This window comes from Salvia hispanica, chromosome 5, assembly GCF_023119035.1.
Source record: "Salvia hispanica cultivar TCC Black 2014 chromosome 5, UniMelb_Shisp_WGS_1.0, whole genome shotgun sequence".
NCBI classification, from domain to species: domain Eukaryota; kingdom Viridiplantae; phylum Streptophyta; class Magnoliopsida; order Lamiales; family Lamiaceae; genus Salvia; species Salvia hispanica.
Window position 1 is genome coordinate 6,407,764 of NC_062969.1, and position 18,801 is coordinate 6,426,564.

At 36.3% G+C, this 18,801-nt stretch overlaps 4 protein-coding genes across 6 annotated transcripts; 1 reads left to right on the forward strand and 3 right to left on the reverse strand.

Moving 5' to 3' along the window:
* The first annotated feature begins 1,637 nt into the window (after nucleotides 1–1,637).
* On the forward strand, nucleotides 1,638–5,430 carry LOC125190461 (ELMO domain-containing protein C-like). 3 transcript variants are annotated; one of them, XM_048087777.1, is made up of 10 exons: nucleotides 1,639–1,860; nucleotides 1,962–2,173; nucleotides 2,239–2,341; nucleotides 2,494–2,603; nucleotides 3,564–3,632; nucleotides 3,846–3,961; nucleotides 4,046–4,100; nucleotides 4,608–4,728; nucleotides 4,965–5,107; nucleotides 5,185–5,430. In XM_048087777.1, the coding sequence occupies exons 2-10, from the start codon at nucleotides 2,030–2,032 to the stop codon at nucleotides 5,284–5,286; spliced, it is 963 nt and encodes a 320-aa protein (XP_047943734.1). In that variant the 5' UTR covers nucleotides 1,639–1,860; nucleotides 1,962–2,029; the 3' UTR covers nucleotides 5,287–5,430. The 3 variants fall into 3 exon arrangements, with proteins under 3 accessions (XP_047943737.1, XP_047943734.1, XP_047943735.1); XM_048087778.1 differs by having other exon boundaries at nucleotides 1,968–2,173; XM_048087780.1 differs by lacking the exon at nucleotides 3,564–3,632 and having other exon boundaries at nucleotides 1,638–1,860.
* A 211-nt stretch (nucleotides 5,431–5,641) lies between these two features.
* Nucleotides 5,642–7,895, reverse strand: LOC125190460 (protein DETOXIFICATION 24-like). The gene is made up of 8 exons (XM_048087776.1): nucleotides 7,768–7,895; nucleotides 7,423–7,672; nucleotides 6,812–7,353; nucleotides 6,650–6,736; nucleotides 6,511–6,567; nucleotides 6,185–6,423; nucleotides 5,999–6,117; nucleotides 5,642–5,896 (listed from the first exon to the last, which is right to left on the reverse strand). The coding sequence occupies exons 2-8, from the start codon at nucleotides 7,666–7,668 to the stop codon at nucleotides 5,750–5,752; spliced, it is 1,437 nt and encodes a 478-aa protein (XP_047943733.1). The 5' UTR covers nucleotides 7,669–7,672; nucleotides 7,768–7,895; the 3' UTR covers nucleotides 5,642–5,749.
* A 2,327-nt stretch (nucleotides 7,896–10,222) lies between these two features.
* On the reverse strand, nucleotides 10,223–12,272 carry LOC125191404 (protein DETOXIFICATION 22-like). The gene is made up of 5 exons (XM_048088956.1): nucleotides 12,223–12,272; nucleotides 11,677–11,946; nucleotides 11,070–11,611; nucleotides 10,877–10,963; nucleotides 10,223–10,798 (listed from the first exon to the last, which is right to left on the reverse strand). The coding sequence occupies exons 2-5, from the start codon at nucleotides 11,923–11,925 to the stop codon at nucleotides 10,444–10,446; spliced, it is 1,233 nt and encodes a 410-aa protein (XP_047944913.1). The 5' UTR covers nucleotides 11,926–11,946; nucleotides 12,223–12,272; the 3' UTR covers nucleotides 10,223–10,443.
* A 2,313-nt stretch (nucleotides 12,273–14,585) lies between these two features.
* LOC125186582 (protein DETOXIFICATION 22-like) lies at nucleotides 14,586–17,131 on the reverse strand. Its single transcript, XM_048082971.1, has 8 exons — nucleotides 17,096–17,131; nucleotides 16,480–16,749; nucleotides 15,854–16,395; nucleotides 15,681–15,767; nucleotides 15,311–15,606; nucleotides 15,108–15,226; nucleotides 14,946–15,032; nucleotides 14,586–14,839 (listed from the first exon to the last, which is right to left on the reverse strand). Exons 2-8 carry the CDS (start codon nucleotides 16,726–16,728, stop codon nucleotides 14,762–14,764), a joined length of 1,458 nt encoding a protein of 485 aa, XP_047938928.1. The 5' UTR covers nucleotides 16,729–16,749; nucleotides 17,096–17,131; the 3' UTR covers nucleotides 14,586–14,761.
* Between the last annotated feature and the right edge of the window lie 1,670 nt (nucleotides 17,132–18,801).

Below are 18,801 nucleotides of genomic sequence, written 5' to 3' on the forward strand. Positions count from 1 at the left end.
TGTGCATCTTGCTAGTCTATAATCGAATCAAAATTAACTAAATCTTGAACGTCATACAAATTTAGGGTGAGACTTAGTTATTTTGGCCGTAGTTTTGGTTATGCTATATTACTCCAAGTACTTACCATTTCATTCACTCCACACCTGTAATAAAATCTGAAAATAAATCTGGTTTTAAAATAAGAAATTATGTTTACGTGAAAATGTTCCCATAAAATACACATCAGATATTGGTATGTGGTCTTCACATTTCATATTTTGAATCATGTTCTCAACTAGCGATAGCAAATCATAGGGAATAGTATATATAGCGAATCATAGTATTCCATTCTCTTATTATTGAAATTTTTTGGAAACGCATGGAAACTGCATCATTCTCTTAGTATGCTAGTTTACCAAAATCCTAATTATGATTTCTCATCGTTCACTCGTTATCAGTTGAGTAATCGTGCCTTAATTGATATTCACATAAGAACATTAAATTAATGTTTGCTACAAATCGAAAAGCAAAAATGAGACGGCACTTCTGTTATATTGGTATTAGAAGCAATATGTGATTTTCCATACTATTTAAGTAGGTGTATTTTAATAATAGAGCTCTGAAAAAATCTTAAACATTTGTAATGTGAATTAAGGGAGTTGGAAATGCATGCATGCTGTTGTTATAAAATAATAGAAACTATCTCATAGTAGTATTAAAATTCCAGCCGGGCGTTTACCGCACCATCTTATTGCTGAAACTATCTCCCAAGAAATGTGCAATAAAGAGCATGACGATAGATGACTCATTTCCCCCCCTTTATGTATTTGTTTGTTTGTATAGAAAAGCAAGAAAGAAATAGTACTAGTAGCAAACATGTCTAGCAAAATGGTAGGGATATTGTTTGGAATGGTGACCAAATTGGAAAGGCTGGGAATTCTTCCAATGTGTCTGTGCCTGTGTATAAGGAGGGTAATGTTATTCACAGGAAGATGTTTTTCTGCTGCGGCTGCCAGAACGCCGCCGGTTGTGTCTTCTGCTGTGCTTCCACCTATGCCAAAAATTCATCTTATACTACTACTACTTGTATTTCATGCTTTCACATTTTCATCAAATGTCTACTATTGTTATGTATGTTTCATGAATTTTCAAAGTTTATGTATTTGGATTGTTGGTTGATGCACCAAATTTATATAGTTATATTGCTTTCAAGTCATCTATCTTGCTAGCAAGGGCGATTCTACTTGTACAAATGAGCTTCCCGCCTGGGAAGTTCGATTTTTAAAATCCAAATTTGTGCCTCATGCGTTTTTCATAGAGACTCATGCGTCTTTAACTTAATTAGAATGTCTCAAGCATCTTTAATTGACTTAAATTGATTTAGGAGTCTATAAGCAGCGATCAGGTAAGACACATGAGCCTCACGCGCCTTTCACAAACTTAGATTTAAAAAAAAGAACTTCTCAATTAGGAAACTCATTTATATAACCGATCCAAAGTAGGATTTTGCAATCTATTGGCAATGAATCTCGAAACATACATCGATCAATGCATGTCACAAAATGTTTGAATTGAATATCAATATTGGTTACTCCAAAACAAAAATATTGAGAACATATCAAAATAGAAAGTGGTAATGAATCAGTTAACAATAACGCCCCTAATTCCTTTGCTCAGTAATTTCTTCAAAAAGATAGAAACAAACGATATTTAGATTAAATTGATTGTAGAGAAGTGTCGAGGCTCCTTGGAATCAAATATTTTAGGAATTTGATTTCCTCCTTATTTCCGAAGGTGGAAAGCAAAAACCCTTTTACAAAATTTGGTAAATTTGATTCAGGTGAATCACTATTCATCCACGCTTTTCCTCAAATCTGCAGGTCACTCCTTTTCTCCTCTGATTCGATTCTTCTCGTACGTATCATCAATTTTCTATGACTTCATGATTTTGTAATTACCCCTTTTTTCTGGATTCCTGTAGATATAGGTTTTTTTCCCTTGCAAATTGATCGCAATTTCTCGAGCTGAAACGGAGACGACGCCGTGTAGATGAGTTCCCGTGCGTTGAGAAGACGGTTGCAGAATGAAGATATTGGTGGCGGAAGCCATGATCGCTGCGAGACCTCGGCATCGGATGCGTTGAGCCAGCCGTTGCTGGCAGATGGAGATCATGACTATAATAAACCCAAGGAGGTACTTGCCATTATATTTTCTCGATCAAAGATGTGGTTTTTGAATTGATTTTTACTTAATTAAAGGGGACGTCGCTTGGGGATATTTTGGATGAAGAACGACGTAAAGAGGATCCGCATTGGACTATAGTATTCTCGAACGTGATTGTGCAGTGGGCTCAATGGATAGGTCAGCATTCACTTCTATTTTGGTTGCTTGATTTTGTGATTTTAGGTGTGTTTGTGCTAGTATTGTATTGCTGGTATAGTTTGAGCTATAAATTGGTTCGTGATAGTTTATTGTACAAGTTATGACTTGATCTGTAATTCTTTCTCCTTCAGCAAATATCGTTCTTGGTTCTGGGTCTCTACTAGCTCGGATCATAGTACCACTTATTTCTGGCAGTGAAGATAACAACCCCCTTCCACCTGTTTTACTTAGTCCCTTGCAGGTATAAAACAACTTTAGCTCTCTTTAAAAGATGAGTTACTGTCCTATATCCTTTAATTGTTTGATAATTTTGGAGAAAATGTTGTTGCGGTAGGCTGTAGGCATGATTTTTATTTACTTGAAAATAGTCGGGTAGACATCAATTTAAGTTCCTTAGAATATGACTTGCAATTGATAGAAGTAAAGGTGACAACAATATAATTGAAACGAAGATATCTAAAGAAGAACAATCTGGCAGAATTTATCATATTTGTTTTTCAGGACTGACTCAATTGTAATGCATATGAACTGCTTGTAAAACCGTTTGGCTAAGAATTGAACAACATATATGATTGCTGGAAATGATAATCTGCTAAAGGGTTTTCAAGGGTGGGATGGATAACTCGTCTCTCATGTGACACATCCAAGTGCTATAACCAATATTTTGAAAATAATCAACTCTACCCACTAGACATTAATAACTAACTGCATACACCATCTTCCTATCTACAACTGATCTTCCATGTAATCTGCCACAATCCGTTCCCTCCACATAAGCTGCTCGACCTTTATATATATTCCACCACATTCCTCTTTGCCTTTTGTCGTAGTTATTCTCAATCGTCTCCAATTGATGTCAGCAATGCTCAAGTAACTTCTTGATCTGTATGCTTACCTTGTATAAACGATCTTGTTAATTTTTAAACTTTTCTGCGTGTCATTGAAAATGAAGTGGATTGAAATAGGCAATTGGTCTAGTGGGAAGAATGCTAATTACTTTGTGTATTTGTTAAGTTACTTATGAACTACTTGGTCTCGTGACAGGAATGTTATTTTTGCTCTTTTCATTTACTGTTTACTCCACATTCATCCATACTGTTGGGCATATAAACAATGCATTTACTGTTTACTCCACATTCATCCATACTGTTGGGCATATAAACAATGATTAGCATCTCATTCTTGATTTGATTAATAACAGGAAGCAAGACTAAAATATCTAAAGCAAAGGCTTTCGATTCCTTTTGATGGCACTTGTTCAGATCATCAAGTATGTATTTGCTTCTTAGTCTACCCCCCCCCCCCCCCAAAAAAAAAAAAATAAATAAATAAAAATTATGTCCTTGTACTATAATTTGATTGCGGTTCTATTTGATCCCTTTAGTAAGTAGATCAGGTGGTTTGCAGGTATGAGTTATGGTCATGGATGAGCCAAGTGAGTTTGGTGTATGATTATAATAAATGCTTGATATTCTGTTTGCAGGATGCACTTGGACTACTTTGGAGGTTAGCATATCCTGATAGAACGCTCCCAGCTCTTAAATCAGAGGTCTGGAAAGACATGGGCTGGCAGGGATCAGACCCTTCAACAGATTTCAGGTGTGGTGATAAGCGAATAGTTCGATGAGCTGCAATTGTATGACTTCCTATTTTGGTGGAAGCTAATGCTCAATATATATTTAGGGGCGGAGGCTTTATATCATTGGAGAATTTGATCTTCTTTGCCAAGACATATCCGGTTTGTATTCTCCTTTGACGTGAGTTATTATAGGTTAATCCTTTTTGTTAAATTTTGTTTGAACTGGTAACTACTGCCGAATCTTAAGAGCACATGTTATAGTTTAAAGCATAGATGTGTGCAGTAGGTGTAACTTTGCTTTACATCTCCATCTCTGCTCTTTTTTTGCTAAAAATGATGGAATTAATCTTTCCATATCTGTGTTTATGTTAAGTGCCAAAAAGTTAGTTTGATGAATTTGACAGTTTTATAGACTCCATGTTTTGATGGTGGGGTGAGCAGCAAAAAAGCCATCTCACTTGGTGTTCAATGTATGTAGTCTGTAAAAGTCCTTTAAAATGGGACTGTTGTTGTTCCCATTTTCTCTGTGATGGGATTTGGAGTTCTATTGTCATGGATAAGTATTAGAGATCTAATTTCAGCGTTGAAAGTCATCCGAAATCTGAGATTGAAAATTTGATATAGATTTATTTATATTCATGTGTCACTTCTCTTTACCCATGACAGGAATCATTTCAAAACTTGTTGCACAAGAGAGATGGAGTCAGGTCAGAGTGGGAGTATCCCTTCGCTGTGGCTGGCATCAATATTTCGTTTATGCTGGTTCAAATGTTAGATCTTCAATCAGGTTCTTATAGGCTCTGTGATGTTTATTTTTATCTACAATCTCCATCGACGTTGACCTGTTTGTTTGATGTCAACTATGCAACTAGATTGAACAGAACTCATTCTAGTTATTACGTTTGTTGGAATGATGAGATCATGAGAAGCCTTCGTTCATCTAAAGATCACATTTGTAATGAGTTTAACCTCAAGAATTTGTATTTGAGTAGTAATTTACCCAAGTATGGAATATTTCTGCAGGTAATCCTAGCAAGTTGGCTGGACAACGCTTTTTGCAGATGCTCAGCCACGATGATACGGCCTTCGACAACCTCTTTTGTGTCGCGTTCAGGATGCTGGATGCGCAGTGGCTTGCCAAGCATGCCTCATATATGGAATTCAACGTAATAACAAATCTATAGCTTGATTATTTCTCATACTACCTTCATCGCTTATTGATCCAACATGTCTTTGCATGCAGGAAGTTCTTAAATCCACGAGAACACAACTAGAGCGCGAGATGGCGCTGGAAGATGTGTCGGGTGTGAAGGATTTGCCGGCATATAATTTACTCAGAATATAATCACACGTAACATTTTCTTGTGAGTTGTGTACAAATTTATATAACTTTACTCAGTTTAGAGAAAATACTCTTCTTGTACCTAAATTGTATGTTTCATTTGTTGGAAATTACATATAAAAAATATAGCAGAAGCATATAAACAAATGGCTCTCTACTAGACCATTTAGCCGAAAGTGAACAAAAATAAAGAAACAAAAACAGGAAAGAGCAACTGAAAACGACACATTAGGCCATTGAAGGTTATTTATTTATTTGATACTAAAATTCTTGTATATTTAAACTTATTGAAAATTGTAATAATATTTGAGGGTAGTAAGATTTTTCAAGTTGCAGAGGCAGGGCAACAATAAGCAGAGAGCAAGAAAGGTGATGCATTTGATATATTGAAGAAACAGAGCAAAATTCGAAGCAGCCTCGATATTTTACAGATATCGGTTATTACAAAAGCATCTCCGCCACTTCATCAAGCAGTGCCGGACGATTTGAGGGACCAACGTTGCAGCCGTTCAGCGGCTAGCCTCACCTGAAGGTCCCAGTCTGTTTTAAAAGCCATATAGCTGAGCGACAACGTCTGAACTAGGATTCCGATGATCATTCCAATCCATATACCCTGCACGTGGGAATCGCCTCATCAGTAACAAAACATGACACCCAGTATGCTCGTGGCATACATAGCCAAGAATCTAACAAAGGATCTTATTCAGGTTTTAACCTCAACTTCTAGATGTGCAACGTATCCGAGTAGAGCACCAATCGGAATTCCGACTAAATAGTATGAGCACAGATTGATGACTGCGACCGTCCCTTGCAGACCGGCCCCTACGGACACTCCTGTTCCAACAACAATAATTGAGCATTTGAACATGACACATAACAGCACAATGCAGGCGTGGCTAACCTGAGAGAACCGGATAGATACTGTTGAGCAGCACAGAAATGGCAAGCAGATGAGACAGATTTGACACGGCTTTCACCACTGTCACGTCGTTGGTGAATAAGTATCCGAGGTTGTGGCCGAAGGCCAGACAAGTGATGCTGCAGAGCACCCCAATCACCACAGAAGTGGATAGAAGTACTTTGATTGAGAATTTAGTTGCCTTAACGTCTCCTCGTCCCAGCTCATTCGAAATCCGAACACTACACAATCACACAGTTTCCGCAAGTCAAGAAAAAAACACAAGAACTCAAGAGAATCAACACGTTTAGATTGCACAGCATACATACCACGCAGCACCAAGAAATCCTAGGCAGAGCATGAACTCCCACCCGTTGACATTTAGACTGCAAACACGGATCCTTACTCAGTTCGTCATCATCTTTATAGCACTAGACAAGACACACCTAAGGAAAACAAAACGCTTACCAAATGGAAAACGCGGATATAGCAATCTCAGCATTGTGCATGTACCCGGCCAACAACACCAGTATCGAATTGTACCACAGTTCCAAACTGCAGATAACATTCAGATTTCAAAGCGAAAGACGTGTAAAACAAGACGATTGCACTAAGTTACGAGAGATATACCAAACCATCACGCCAGAGGAAACCGAGAGCCTTATCACAGGCAAGAGATCCTTGAAGGCAGCACTGCTAAACCCGGTCCACGTCTCAGGGCACCAGCCTCCTAAGATATACACCAGCCCAGAGAAGCTCACCACAACAGACGATATGTTGAGGGCGGCCATGGCGCCAGGAATCCCCCAGTTGAAATAGCTCACGAACAGCCACGACAGCAGGACATGCACGGTGATCTGCACCACGGATATCCAAGCCACCACGATGTTCTTCTGCTGCGCTTGCAGATACATCTGGATCGTGAGAACGAAGACATAGTTGTACACCAAGGGGATGAACCACAACGAGATGTAACCCGATGCAGATGCAATCTCCGGCTCTTGGCCTAGCAGTCTGAATATGGCCCCTCCGAAGATGAGCAGAGGCATCAAGAGAGTGCTGGCTATCAAGTTCACAATCCATGATCTTTGCAGATAAATCCCCATCATATAATACTGTTTCGCACCGTATGCTTGTCCACACAGAGTCTCGGTTGCACTCGACATGCCAATCTGTATTAGGCCTCACTGTTTCAAACACACAAACATAGGACATATGATAATGGAAGGCGAAAAAAATACCAGAATTCCATTGGCAAAACGAACAGTGAGGGTCTGAACGAGCGCGTAAGCAGCAAGATCAACGGCGCTTATGTGGCCGATGAAGGACTGGGTGACGATCAAGGCACTGAAGGATGAAACTCTGGCAATGATGCCGGGAAGAGCAATCCACCATATCTTCTTCGACTCGTCGTAAATTCTTTCCTTCAAATCAGCAACCTCATTTCCTTGCGAGCTTAGCAGATTATCATGAATGCCATTATCCATAGCTCTGCACATTTCCCACAAAAAAAAAAGTCTCTTAGTATTTTTACATGCAAGACAAGATGCCATGAAGGCTTAGGGAAGAGGAAGATGAATTACTACTTTTTTGGGCTTCCACTACAATTTTTTCTCCACACACTCTCTTTGAGTGAGAGGGAGAGGGAGAGGACGACTGAATTGATGGATGGATGGCGCCAACGTGCGAGTTTGTAGAGATACTAGTGCGGAAAATATATAGTTAATGATTCTTATGATTTACGGTGCTTCGATTTGATATTTTGATTGTCGTGTAAGCAACTTTACAATCCTTTTGACTTTGGTGCAACTTGATTTCTTCAAATAAAAATTTATAGGCCATGCATATGAGCATTTTATTTTCAAAAATTGTTGTCGGATTTTGTGGGTATTATTGCAATGGATTTTATGCTACTTTTATGGATTTGAAGGATTGATACGAGTATTTAATGTCGAATTTACTTGCATTCACTCCTAAATCTAGATTCTAGACGACTTTTAACATATTAAAATGAGTTTAAGCCCAGTCTCGATTATTTGAAGGTATTTTTTTTTATCACACATGACACATCGAGTTGTATTTTTTTACATTAATAAATATGTTTCCAAAGCACTATTTGTATTTTGTTCGTATATATAGTAGTACATCACAATCAAACTCCAACAAAACGCAGGACATTTTTTTTACTATAAAAATCGCAAACATCGATACTATGTGGAGTAATTAATTTATTATACACTCTGTACTTTTACGTGGCCTCTATTATTAATAATTTCTTAATTCTTGTTACTATTCTTTAATACACACACATAATGCGGGCTTATCATTAATTATTATTAGAGGGAATCATAGTTCAAATTTTACAATTTCTACCCCAAGTTAAAAAAAAAGAAGAAGAGAGAAATAGAAAGACTTTCATAATTTATTGGTAAATAACATCGCTAAAAACGTTTTATAAAATGATGAGTACTAGTTCTCACTTTGCTCGTGTTGTGGATAGAGGGATCTCCAATTCAATTCGAAACTAATACTAGTAGTTAGTTCGTTGTATTTTGTTATTTTGATTAGACAAAATTAATGGGACAATCAACATCCCAATTTGTATACAAACGTGTTAGATATGAAATGTCCGGATGATTTTATTTTATTTAGATGAAGCCATGTGATTGTATTTGTCATCATCTATTCACTACCACTACTCCACTATTTACTTTTGAGAATATAGACATTACACACGGCAAAAAAGAATGATCTTTTTTCTTTTCCAGTTTCCCAAATCTGATAAACTAATTGACAATTCAATTAGTTTTCATATGATTGCTTTGTGTATGTGTGAAGTTTAATTAAACAAGTTTAGTAACACACTCAACGCAGGAACAATACTAGATGATGAGTACTTCTCGCTTAACTTAAAATCGAGCAATTCTATGTCTTTTTATTATTTTATTTCATTTTTTATAAATAGTGCGATTCAATTTTTCAAATTAACATTTTTTTGAATTCATGACGAAGAATTGAGCTTCATATCTTGATTTTCATCCATTTAACCCAATAGGGGATGAATACGCAAAACTTAAGGGTTACTTTCTAATTAAAACACAAATTTTGTATTTTGCTATTTCAACACGATTTTTGAAATGTTGCAGTAAGTATATCATTTCATATTTCAATTTTATTTTATTTTTGCAAAATTACACCCATATGTTGATTTGTTTGGTAGTAGAAAAATTGCAAATTAAGTGTACTGACTAATAAAAATATTGAAGTCACGTAACCGTAATTTGGCGAAGCTGAGTCCAATGCAGTATGGCACTAAATTTTTCTGTGTTGAATATACATGATGATATTAATATCATAGAAAATTGAAAGATGATGGCATTTTTTCATCATTTTAAAGATCGTGTTAAAAGTATAAAATGAATTAAAAGTTGACTTATTAATTGGCAATCGACCCTAATTGTTGTTGATCATATAGATATTTCCTTCTTCCAGGTATTTAACTGGTTTGGTGCTGATTATATGTTATGTTAGTACACTAGAAGAAATATTCACAAAAATAATTTAGTATTCCATTAAACAATTCATTAATACAAAAAAAAAAGTCATTATACAACCTCAAAGTATTTATTGTAAGGCTAAAACAAACACCTAGAGGATTTTTCTATTTGTAATTCACACACGTCGCAAATAAACTCACACACATTGGATGACTCGATTCCTCAACCTACTCGTTGGATGAGAACCATCTTACCAACTCATCGTTTTTTTTAATATCCACAAGTTATAAGTGGGCCTTGGCGAGCGAATGAGAAGTAGTTTCATTTTGAAGAGATATCCGTTTCTGAGCGAGCGAAACCTGGTGAGGATGGATATGAGTGCAAAATTATCTAGGAATAAGAAATGAAAATAAAATCCATTGTGAGTACCTGTTTATCCCAATCTGTGGTGCAAGTCATCCAAACAAGTATCCCAGTTTGGACAGCAGTTCCCATTATGATCCCTACCCACACACCCTACCAATTCCATTGCCAAACATCCATGTTTCATCATATACTAACTTTTGTAATGTACAGTAACTAATTAAGAAGAAGAAATGGTTAGTTATCTCTACTCACCTCAACTTGCAGCTTGAAGACATAACCAAGAATGACTCCCAAAGGCAAACCAATCAAGTAATATGAAGCAAGATTCACATATGCCACAATGCCTTGTTGCCCAGTTCCATTGGCAACACCTGCTTCACACAAAATTCATCATCTTCCTCATATATTTGCATGTTTCAAATCTTTTGTGCTTAGCAGAGGGAGTGGGCTAGGCTTGCCTGAGAGAACCGGCTGGACGCTGTTCAAGAGCAGAGAAAACGCAAGCAGAGGAGACAGACGAGCAACCGCCCCAGCCACTTCCTCACTATTAGTGAACGCGTAGGCTGCGTTCTCCCTAAACACCAAGAAACACACAAACAACACCAACCCAATGCTGAATGATGTCCCAACTGCCATCAAAATCGAGAACTTCACCGCCTTGACATCCCTCCTTCCCAGCTCGTTCGACACACGAACACTCGCTGCTGCCATGAACCCGAAGGCTACCATCAGTGCCCATCCACTGATGTTAATACTGCACGAAACAACTGATCTATAGTCACGTTAACGGATCTAACAAACGAGAGCGAGAAAGAGAGACGAAGAAGTATACCAGATTGAAAGAGCATCAATTGTGACCTCTGCATTACCCATATTTCCAGCCAGAAGAAGTAGTAAAGAGTTGTAGCAGAATTCTAGGCTATGAATTCAAAATCCAAGGCAAGAAACACTAAAATGTTAAAAAAACCATCATCAAATAAATATCACAAAATTCTAGCAAAGCAGGATATAAGTCTAAGTCCAACCAGATCATCACACCAGATGACACAGAGAGCCTGATTGTTCGTCCAATATCCGCGAATGCCAAGGCCGTGAACCCCTTCCACGTCTCTCTACAACTACCACCCATGATGTACACGAGCTGGCCTACATTCGGTATCACATACGACAAAACAGTAGACACCATCACACCAGTAACACCGAACCCCAACTTCACAGACAAAAGCCACGAGAAGAAGACGTGTGCCAGCAACGACAGCACTGCATAGAACGAGAGAATGAAGTTCTTGCTCTGCGACTGCAGGAATGAGTTGCAGCTATACAGCACAGCATACAAGAACGAGATAGCAACGAACCACACAGCAAAATCCCCTGCCACATCAGCAATCTCGTGATCCTGGCCTAATGTTTTCAAAATCAGCGCAGCAAATATAAACAGCGGTGTCATAAGGGTTGTGGCAACAAGCAAGATGATCCATGATTGCTGAAGATATAAGCCGAGCTTGTGATACTGTTTGGCACCAAATGCTTGCCCACACAGCGTTCCGACCCCATTAACCATGCCAAACTGCACAATACATGATAATTTCATACATTTTTATTGCCAAAGTCGTAAGTGTATAGATAGAGCACCTGAAAACCAAGGACAACTCGGAAGATCACGCTGAAGACAAGGGCGTATGCAGCGAGCTGCATGGAGCTGAAATGGCCTATAAAAGCTTGGCTGATTACATGGATTCCAAATGTTGAGAATGGTATTAAGATAGCTGGACCTGCAACAACCCACAGTTTCTTTGTCTCATTCCATATCTTATTCTTCACAAACAACCAAGACTCTGCCTCGTGTTCTACCAGATTTTGATGGATGCCGCTGCCTTCCATTTGATACTGATCTAACTCTTTCTGCAAAACAATAGGTGTTTTTTGCTTTTCAGAATGAGGAAATTGCAAGTGAAACTCGAACTGTTATAACAGGCAATTATTAACAAGGAGATTCAACTTCATTTTGTGATTTCAAATCATACAAGATGAAAAACATTCTAGAGTTGAAAATGAAACAGATTTATAATATTCATAATACAATCGAAATAGACTTTTTCTTGGGATTTAGTAAGATTAAAGTAATTCTCCTCAAAGATTGGAATAGTACATGATGAAGAAATTGTTAGAATGATTCACCTGGATTCTTTCTTATTCTTCAATGTATTCTTTTTGCTGTTACTATTTGTAAGCTACAAATCTGGTTTTTAGTGACATCTTTAAATGTTGATTACGTGTATGAGCATATAAGATCGTTTAACTTTGGTTCCACGTGCTCTATTTAACTAACCAAACTCAAATGAAGTGTGACGCGTAAAATTTAATTTCAATGATTTACATTTTTAGTTATTGGACATTGACTAATGTCACTCGCGAATGACGCGATCCATATTCCTACAGTACTCACACCGTCCATGTCACACTTTCCTTTTTTAGTTTGTCCTACAAAAGATGTCACATTTCCTTTTTTGGAAAAATTTCTCTCTCACATAAATATAAAAATAATATTTTCTCTCTCCATTTAACACACAAAATAAAACCTCCTAAAATCTCGTATTGTCCCACAAGTGTGACATCTTTTGTGGGACAAAGGGAGTAATATTTTTTGGAATGACTTTTTAATTATTATTTTTTACCAAAATACCCTCCATTTTATAGGGTTATTTATGTCCTTTTTATGAGAGCAAGAATCGCCACTTTGGTTCATTCATTTTCCTTGAAGTATGTGTCGTGACAAATACTCTCTCCGTCCCGGATAATTCGGGTCACTTTGATTGGGCACGGGTTTTAAGAATTGTAATAAAAAGTGGGTTGAAAAAGTTAGTGGAATGTGGGTCCTACCTTTATTATTAGTTTTATAATAAAATGTGAGTATGAATGAGTTATTGGAATATGGGGTCCACTACTAAAAATGGTAAAAGTGAAGTGGGATAAAATATGTGGGACGGATCAAAATGGAAAACTGAGACGAATTATCTGGGACGGAGGGAGTAATTCATTGTACATACTTTGACAACTTCTCTTGGATGAATACAACAAAAGTAAATGAACCAAGTTCTATCAAAGTGACGGTTCTCTCTCATGAAAAAATTTATAATTAAATAGTACTCTCTCCGTCCCAAGGAAGATGACCCCTTCCTTGAACGGCATGGGATTTTATGCAACTTTATTTTGTGTGTTGAGAGGAGAGAGTAAAGTAAGAGAGAGAGAATAAAGTAGAGACAAAAGTAATTCCATTTTAAGTAATGGGTCATCTTGATTGTGACAAACTAAAAAGGAAAGTGGGTCATCTTCAATGGGACGGAGGGAGCAGTAATTCTTATAGTTTGAGGGTATTTTGGTAAAATATAAGTTTGAAAACGTGCAAAAGTTCTTGCAGAGATATTATAACAATATACAGGAACACCTGGTGATAGTTTATAAAAAAACAACCACCACAAATGATATTAGTGCAATATCCTAGGGACTAATAATCTATTCTTTCTCAATATTATAAAGTATTTCAATGTTTTAATTTGTTTTTCAAATATCTATTGTTTATCCTAAAAATCGGTTTTCATCCTAGTTCTATAAAAAGTAAAACAATATTACAAAAATACAATATTTATCCTGAAAGATAATCAATAATACATATAATAGCCGCTTAATAGTATAATTCATTTGTTTGACTATTTTTAAAGTTTAAAAAAGTTTCCAACTTACTAAATCTAGAATATAGTCTAGAATATTAGCCCTAAAGAAATTCGATAGAGAGGGACGGGATCAAGTCATAATCTACCAATACCATCACTATTTTATTTAGAGGCTGTCACATGGCCTGTATTATTATTAATTTCTAAAATCTTAAATATTGTTATTCCATTATTCTTTAATACACATGATTAACGCAGAATCGTAATATAAATCATTTTTAGTTATTACCTTAAATGGTTTGTCACGCTTCGATTTATTTTCGTGCAAGCAACTTCCTTTGACTTGGTACATATTGAATTTTTTAAATAAATATTAATTGGCCATGCATAAGAGCATTTTTTGCAAAATATGCTATCCTCTGATATAATTTTGACTTTCGTACAAAATTGATTTTTTAATAAATAAATTACTTGGCCATGCATATGAGCATTTTATTTTCAATAGTAGCTTTTAAATATTGTTATATGGAGTACTTTAGTCGGTTCAGCAATGGATTTGAAGGATTGCTATTAATGGGTTCAACAACTTGAACTTAATTTAGTCACACAATTATATAGTGATGGAGCCCGAATATTTTTTGGAGAGGACCAATTTTGAGTTATTTTTTGGTGTCGTGCTGCCATAAGCAAGCGCATTATGGCAGCGCAATATGGGCGATGGTAAGAGATATGAAGAGAGAAAAATAGAATATGACACAATATTAAGTGTAATGTTACTGACTAATAAAAATATTGAAGTCATGCAACCGTAATTTGGCAAAGCCGACTCCAATGAAGTACAACACATAAATTTTTGTATGTAATTGATGATATTAATATCATAGAAAATTGAAGATGATGTCATTGTTTCTTCAACATTTTAATGATCGTGTTAAAAGTAAAAAATGAATAAAAGTTTGGCAATCGACCCAATTAAACTTTTGTTGGTCTTATTTTGCATGAAATGCTTCAAATGAGACCTTGGATATTTCCTTCTTTTCAGGTGGCTAGTTCAACGGTAACGAATGATCAGTAGTTTCATTTTGCAGAGATATGGGGTTGATCCGTGTCTGAGCAAGCAAAACCTGGTGGAGATTAATGATGAGTGCAAAGCAAACGGATCTTATAACATCATTAGGAGTTAAATATGAAGACAGAAAAATCCATTAATTGATGAATATGTAGTAGTACCTGTTTATCCCAGTCAGTGATGCAAGTCATGGAAACAAGTATCAAAGTTTGGACAGCAGCTCCCATTATGATCCCTATCCACACACCCTACCAACCATCCATGTTTCATCAATCTTACCAATTATGTTTTGTAATGATAAACAATTTAGACTCAAAACTCACCTCAACATTCAGCTTGAAAACAAAACCAAGAATGAATCCCAAAGGCAATCCAATTAAGTAATATGAAGCAAGATTCACATATACCACAATGCCCTGTTGCCCAGCTCCAATAGCAACACCTGCTTCACACAAAATTCATCTTCTTCCTCAGATATACACTTGCCTATTTCAATGCTTAGCAGAGACAGGGGGGCTAGTCTTGCCTGAGAAAACCGGCTGGATGCTGTTCAATAGCAGAGAAAACGCGAGCAGAGGAGACAGACGAGCAACCGCCCCAGCCACTTCCTCACTATTGGTGAACGCGTAGGCTGCGTTCTCCCTAAACACCAAGAAACACACAAACAACACCAACCCAATGCTGAATGATGTCCCAACTGCCACCAAAATTGAGAACTTCACTGCCTTGGCATCCCTCCCTCCCAGCTCGTTTGACACACGAACACTTGCTGCCTCTGCCAACCCAGAGGCTACCATCATAGCCCATCCACTGATGTTAAGGCTGCAACAAACAACGTACAGATCTATAGTCGCGTCAAAGGATGCAACAAACGAGAGAGGGACGAAGAACTATACCAAATAGCAAGAGCATCAATTGTGACCTCTGCATTACCCATGTTTCCAGCCATAAGAATTAGCATAGTGTTGTAGCAGTACACCAGGCTACAAAACACACATTGTATAAAGACCATCATTAAATAAATAATCACAAAATTCTAGCAAAGCAGGATATAAGTCTTATGTCCTACCAGATCATCACACCAGATGATACAGAAAGCTTGATTGTTTGTCCAAGATCCTCGAATGCCAAGGCCGTGAACCCCTTCCACGTCTCTCTACAACCACCGCCCGTGATGTACCCGATCTGGCCTACATTCGGTATCACATACGCCAAAACAGTAGACACCATCACACCAGTAACACCAAACCCCAACTTCACAGACAGAAGCCACGAGAAGAAGATGTGTGCTAGCAACGACAGCACTGCATAGAGCGAGAGAATATAGTTCTTGCTCTGCGACTGCAGGAACGAGTTGCAGCTATACAGCACGGCGTACAAGAACGAGATAGCAATGGACCACATAGCAAAATCCCCTGCCACATCAGCAATCTCGTGATCCTGGCCTAATGCTTTCAAAATCGGGGCAGCAAATATAAACAGCGGTGTCAGAAGGGTTGTGGCAACGAGCAAGATGATCCATGAGTGCTGAAGATATAAGCCTAGCTTGTGATACTGTTTGGCACCAAATGCTTGCCCACACAGCGTGCCAACCCCGTTAGCCATGCCAAGCTGCATAATCAGTGTTTATGACATGATTTTTTTCACATATTGTCTCATTTTATTACCAAATTTGTGAGTGTATAGATAGTGCACCTGCACACCAAGGACAACTTGGAAGGTAACGTTGGAGATGAGGGCGTATGCCGCGAGCTGCGTGGAGCTAAAATGGCCTATAAAAGCTTGGGTGATTACATATATTCCAAATGTTGAGCATGGAATTAAGATAGCTGGAGCTGCAACTACCCACAATTTCTTTGTCTCATTCCATATCTTACTCTTCAAAAACAACCAAGACTCTGCCTCGTGTTCTAGCAGATTTTGATGGATGGCGCCGCCTTCCATTTGATACTGATCAAACTCTTTCTGCAAAATATAGGTGTTCTTCACATTTAAAACTCATGATTCATCAAGCAATGTTCAGTTAGGAGATTCAACTTAATTTTGTGATTTCAAATTATACACAGTATGAGCTTGTTTCCTTTTTTCAAATTATACACTCGTAAAATAAACAGAGTTGTAATTTTCATTTATTTCCAAGCGTATACACAATTAAAGCCACAGAAGATGAATCAGATTTCTAAAATTAGTAATGGCATTAAGAATCTATGAAGCAACACGAAACAGCATGTTTTCATTGTTCAGACGCACATAACAACATCACACTTATTGTAACTGTAGATAAGATGAAGAAATTGTTAGAATGATTCACCTGATTTCTCTTTTCCTCTTGAATTCTTCAATGTATTCTTTTGCTGTTAATATACGAAATGTATGATAGAGAAAAACAAAATCATGCTTCCAATTTTTAATGTCATCTTAAACTACTCATTGATTAAATATTAAAACGTGCAAAACAGTTTGACTTTGATTGAGCATCCGCACACATACAATACTAAATTTCTGGCACAAACTCATCATACAATTTAAATTTGATATTCTCTAATTTTATGTCTATTTAAATGTTAATATTTGTAAAATAAAAAGTGAATGACTAAAAATTTAAAATTTGCTAAATTAGAATTCAAAAATTATGTTAATTCAATACATATATTATTTTAAATAAAATTTTACTAAAAATATCTAAAATCACTTAATGAAATAAAACTCCAATTGTTGTGTACTCAAATTTCTCCACTAGATCACGTTCGAGTTGGCCATAAATTCATTCTTCATGGATGGAAGCTTGCCAACGTTGATAATCTCGGAATTATTGATGAACCCTTGAATTGGCTGTTGCGAGAGAATCTCATGCTAGATGGAGTACAATTTTATCTTCACAATAGTTAGTTGATTTTTTCATTTTCCTACATTGACGGACCCAAGATTTTTATACTTGAGTCTAAACTACTATTAACAATTATTGCATATTTTAAATGTCGATAACGCCAGAAATAACTCGACATATTACCGAGCTGCGAGAAAGATGGATAAGGAGAATGAGCAATACAAACTAAAGCTACATACTATAACAATATTAAAATAATTAAAGAATATACTTTTTAAAATTAAAGATAATTACTTTTTGATCTTACCAGTTAATGAATTAATAATAAAATTAGAAATGAATTAATTAATAGACAAATAAACTAGCAAAGAAAATAAAAACAACACTAATAAATTAAACTAGTTATCAGAAAATATACAAGACTAAAACAAGTTATAAGAGTAAAACTAATAAAAAAAACTAGAAATCCACAAAAGTGCAATCAAGAATTAGAAATGGAAATCCAAAAAAGCAGCAAGAATTAGAAATGCAAATCCAAAAACTAGATATGGAAATATCATTTTATGGAAATAAGAGTTGTTGCATTCTATTTGGATATTCTTTACATAAAAAAAGTAGGACTTCAATTCTAACTTTCCTAATATATTTACTACTCCTAATATTAAAAAAAAAAGAGTAAAATGTCAATTTTGGTTATAAACATATGACTAAAATATGAATTTGGTCCAAAACATTCACTTTGTGAAAAACATGTAACAAATGAAATCCTTGTCGGATTGGTCCTTTTTTTTACGGTTCCATCAAAAAACCAACGGTCACACCACTGTGCATTTAGCGTTGACCGTTAGTTTTTGATGGAACCGCAAAAAAAGGACAACTTCGGTGACATTTTTATTTGTTATGGATCCGTTTTTCAAATAGTGAATGTTTTTTTTGCCAAATTTCATATTTTGGTCATATGCTTAGGACCAAAATTGTTCTTTACTCTAAAATAAAATTCCAAGTTTTCCAAATTTCATTGTTTTTTATATTAAAAATAAAGAGAAATAAATTTAAACTTATCACATTTTATTAATATAGGAATATTGAAATTTTAGTCCTTTTTAATTTTTGTAAAAACTGCTCATATGTCGTTAAATTAATTTCAAAGTATAAATAAAATAACAGTAAAAAATTTGAGCAATAAAGAT

What these genes read in the sequence shown, in the direction of transcription:
- LOC125186582 (XM_048082971.1), bottom strand. Translation starts at nt 16,728, where the DNA reads ATGGAAGGCGGCGCCATCCATCAAAATCTGCTAGAACACGAGGCAGAG. An exon ending in CATCCAGCCGGTTTTCTCAG is followed by an intron (nt 15,227 to 15,310) that starts GCAAGACTAGCC and finishes TGTGTGAAGCAG; the next exon opens with GTGTTGCTATTGGAGCTGGG. An exon ending in TTTTCAAGCTGAATGTTGAG is followed by an intron (nt 15,033 to 15,107) that starts GTGAGTTTTGAG and finishes GATGGTTGGTAG; the next exon opens with GGTGTGTGGATAGGGATCAT.
- LOC125190460 (XM_048087776.1), bottom strand. Translation starts at nt 7,668, where the DNA reads ATGGATAATGGCATTCATGATAATCTGCTAAGCTCGCAAGGAAATGAG. An exon ending in TATCTATCCGGTTCTCTCAG is followed by an intron (nt 6,118 to 6,184) that starts GTTAGCCACGCC and finishes TTGTTGGAACAG; the next exon opens with GAGTGTCCGTAGGGGCCGGT. An exon ending in TTGCACATCTAGAAGTTGAG is followed by an intron (nt 5,897 to 5,998) that starts GTTAAAACCTGA and finishes TCCCACGTGCAG; the next exon opens with GGTATATGGATTGGAATGAT.
- LOC125191404 (XM_048088956.1), bottom strand. Translation starts at nt 11,925, where the DNA reads ATGGAAGGCAGCGGCATCCATCAAAATCTGGTAGAACACGAGGCAGAG. An exon ending in TCATCTGGTGTGATGATCTG is followed by an intron (nt 10,964 to 11,069) that starts GTTGGACTTAGA and finishes TTGAATTCATAG; the next exon opens with CCTAGAATTCTGCTACAACT. An exon ending in ATTGATGCTCTTTCAATCTG is followed by an intron (nt 10,799 to 10,876) that starts GTATACTTCTTC and finishes TGTTTCGTGCAG; the next exon opens with TATTAACATCAGTGGATGGG.
- LOC125190461 (XM_048087777.1), top strand. Translation starts at nt 2,030, where the DNA reads ATGAGTTCCCGTGCGTTGAGAAGACGGTTGCAGAATGAAGATATTGGT. An exon ending in GCAGTGGGCTCAATGGATAG is followed by an intron (nt 2,342 to 2,493) that starts GTCAGCATTCAC and finishes TTTCTCCTTCAG; the next exon opens with CAAATATCGTTCTTGGTTCT. An exon ending in AATGTTAGATCTTCAATCAG is followed by an intron (nt 4,729 to 4,964) that starts GTTCTTATAGGC and finishes ATATTTCTGCAG; the next exon opens with GTAATCCTAGCAAGTTGGCT.